Source organism: Sinocyclocheilus anshuiensis, unplaced genomic scaffold (assembly GCF_001515605.1).
Source record: "Sinocyclocheilus anshuiensis isolate Anshui unplaced genomic scaffold, SAMN03320099.WGS_v1.1 scaffold380, whole genome shotgun sequence".
NCBI lineage: Eukaryota > Metazoa > Chordata > Actinopteri > Cypriniformes > Cyprinidae > Sinocyclocheilus > Sinocyclocheilus anshuiensis.
This window is the reverse complement of record NW_015557081.1, coordinates 252,164-255,681: the sequence shown is the minus strand read 5'-3', so window position 1 is coordinate 255,681 and position 3,518 is coordinate 252,164. Positions and strand designations below refer to the sequence as shown.

The window sequence follows — 3,518 nt, the reverse complement described above, 5'->3', positions numbered from 1 at the left end:
AATGTTAAATCATATGTATTATATTATTATAATATACATTTTTATTATATTATTCGTTATTATTACATTATTAATATAATATGAATTTTGTTTCATTAGTTCTAATTATGACAATGATTAGGAAACTTAATTGTCATTTTTTTTTATACATTATTATAAGAACTTTACCATTTAAATTAGTATAATTAATATTTATTTGAATTTATAGTAATTCAAATTAGGTGGGTTGCTTAATTATCGTGTCAAAGTTGTCCTTAAAAATGAGCCTCATTTTATTACCTTTTTTATTTATTTACCTTTTTATTTTTTTATATGTATTTTGTGATGAATATTTCTTGACAGGTTTTGTGAGAATTTAACCTTAAAGGCTGATTTATACATATGCGTCGGACCTATGCCGTAGGCTATGCGTCAGTTTTCATTTATACTTCTGCGTCGTTGTCCGCGTCAACATGCAGTACACATGCAAATAAATATCAAATCATTAAATCATTATTTAAAACTACAAAAAGGAGACAACAATGGAACAGGAGAAGATGGCATACTTTCAAATTCCACAAGGACTTGTACCACGGCAGATCAACATTGTTTGTCGCGGACAATTACTGATGTATAATGCTATGTAGTATAATAAATAAGACAGTTGTTCTTTGCTTTGTTTTATTTTATATAAGAAGGTGTAACATTAAAATATATTAAAGTGCACATAAACATACACAAAACTCAAGTACATACGGAGGGAGGGGTTCTAGCAGACCAATCACAGCGCTTGCGGTCCACATAGAATTGACGCGCTGTAAGATTTTTGGAGAGGTGCACGTCAGGCTACGGCGTAGGGTGTGCGTCTATGTGTAGGTTCGACGCAGAAGTATAAATGGGGCTTAAGAGGTCATGAAAGGATTCTGGGGCAATAAGACAAAATCATAAATTCTTCATGTCTGTTTAAGATACATTTAAGGTCACAACTGATCAGCTTTTGTGTTAAGCTGCGATTATAAGCAACATTTAGCTTGGGGAAATTGTGTCGGCTTGAAAAGATAAACTAACTGACAGGCTAAATGGCGAATTTGATTGAAATATGAGCCCTTCCTTGAGACGCTGGGACGGGATTGCGCATCATGAGACTATTTTAGGCACACTTATATCAGAAACACGTAATGCACAAGTACAGTGGCCTACAGGTACCGTAAAACTTACTGGATGGGTCAACTATTCACATTTAGTTCTGACCTTCCACTTTGCCCATATGAGTTTGTGGCCCGGAGAGATTGGCCACCCTCCCGCCCGCTCGCCCTGTGTGACTGCAGCAGTAATCCAGGCTGCTCCGCTCACAGCTGGGCATGGAAAGAGAGATAGATTGAGAGAGAGAGAGAAACGGAAGCTGGGAGCGGTCGCCTCAATTATTCCATTGTTCCGCATTGCAGTGTGATGCAGTAGCCCTGCCCTCAGCCCGCTTTTTAGGGCCGGCCCTGTCCACGTAGCACGCAAACTCTTAACATGGCTGCTCGATTGCGCACATGCTCTGCGGCCTCATCCGACCGCACTTCTAAAGTCTCCTCCCTCCAGCTGTCTCAAATAACAACTACGAACGTCCCAAACCACTAGGCCTCCACCTACACTGATGACATCACAGTTGTGCCAGCTAAAACAGAAATGGTGTTGAATAAATTGTAACGGGTCTGTGTCTCATCCCAGGTCTTGTCCAGATTCCAGTCAGCATGTATCAGACTGTCGTCACCAGTTTGGCCCAGGGAAATCGACCCGTTCAGGTGGCCATGGCTCCCATAACCACGCGCATCGACAACACGATGACGCTTGACGGACAGGCGGTGGAAGTGGTGACCCTAGAACAGTGACATACTCTACCCCTGCAGGTGTGTGGGACAGGACGTTCGGCGCCTATGTGAATAGCTGCTGGAATATAGTGCAAAAATAATATTTGAAGCTGTTCACATATGTCTGCAGGGGGCTGGATAGTTCTTTTGTTTTTCTTTTTTACATTGTACACAGTTCATTGTCTTTTTTTTTTTCCTAGTGTTGTTAAATTTGTTATTGTCATTGTGTTTTTTTTTTTTAGCTGTTGTTTGATAAATGTATTGCAGAGGATACTTAGAAATTACATTGCAAGAAAACGAAATCAACCACATTTTCAGCCTTTAAAAACTGGTATAATTTCATTTCTTCCCATGCAAGCTTTGTGTTGGTCATTCTTGATATTTCCTCAGTTTTCATCTGTATATCTATATATATATATCTCTATATATATATGTGCGAAACATCTTGTGCCATATTTGAGTCATTTCATTAATATATTGTGTAAATTGCATTATGATTTTAGTGTTAGATCCCATTGACTACTGAGATGACATGCATTTTTTTTTTTTGCTTTTTGTCAGTCTGTATAATGTAGAATTCTTTGTATGCATTTCACGTGAACTCCCAATGTAAAAAATGGTATGACCTTGAATGATTATGTGGTATATTGAATGAGACCACCATTTCCTGTCGGTACAGAATTATTCTGAAATTTGAGCACAGTCGCTCAGTGCTATCTATAGACTTTCACTGAATTGTACTATTAATTGATAACTATAAATGTTGACGACTTACCAGTGGTGAGGCTGAAGATGTAGCACTATATATCGTTCAACTTTTATACTTCAGAACATGAACAGAACTTTGCATAACTGATTCTGTTATGAAACTGCTGGGGAAAATGTTTTATTTATTTTTTATTTATTTTTCTAAATGTTTAGATGTGCGCTCTTATCTTTAGAACAACACACAAAATCACACATTGAAAGAGGTAAAGGTATGATAGATTTTATTGCAAAGTGAAAGAACCATAAATTCATTATCTCTTTATCTCTCAAGCTCTCCTATTGTTTCTACAATGCAAATTTGTGTGGCAAATATGGATGTTTTGTTACGGTTTAGCACCTCTTCCACCCATAATCCATCAAGTTTTCTGCTCCTGGTCGGGTTGAATTTTTATACGACTAAAACCTCATACAAGATCCTTTTTATGTAAATTTTGTAAAATATAAGGTTTGATGAAACCGAACTCTCCCATGTTGCCGGTGAATGAATGATGGTGACATTGGCGGAGTTTGTCTTTCCCTTTTTATCCAGTCTTGGAAATAAAATGGCCACTATTCAAAATTGTGCATTTGAAAATTATTACACAAAAATAATCACAGGTGACATAAAGAAAGTGCCTTTAGTCCGCACCCCACCTCCAGCTTGTTGTGATGGATGGGGCTCCTGTTGCATCATAAGCCCTGATCCCTCCCTCCTGCCTAAAACCTGGATTTAAGGCCTGTGTCCTTCTGCCGAGGGAGGAGGAGGAGGGAAGCGCACTAATCCATCAGGCACCGCACACATCCCAGCATCCCACTCCACTTCCAGATTATCAGTGCGGAGCAACACGATCAGAGAGAGACTGTAATCCCTGTCCGACCACATCCGTTCTGAACAGAGCAAAACGAGAGGGAGATAGATGTTAAGGGAAGCGTGTA

The 3,518-nt window shown here is 38.7% G+C and overlaps 1 protein-coding gene across 3 annotated transcripts in view; it reads left to right on the top strand.

Annotated features, from left to right (window-relative positions):
• The window catches only part of LOC107676924 (nuclear respiratory factor 1-like), a 16,290-nt gene extending 13,128 nt beyond the window's left edge, over window positions 1–3,162 (top strand). For all 3 annotated transcript variants that reach the window (XM_016471666.1, XM_016471664.1, XM_016471665.1), the window contains exon 11: window positions 1,696–3,162. In XM_016471666.1, coding sequence (XP_016327152.1) covers window positions 1,696–1,856 — 161 coding nt within the window. In that variant the 3' untranslated portion in view covers window positions 1,857–3,162. The remainder of the gene's footprint in view (window positions 1–1,695) is intronic.
• The last annotated feature ends 356 nt before the right edge of the window (window positions 3,163–3,518 follow it).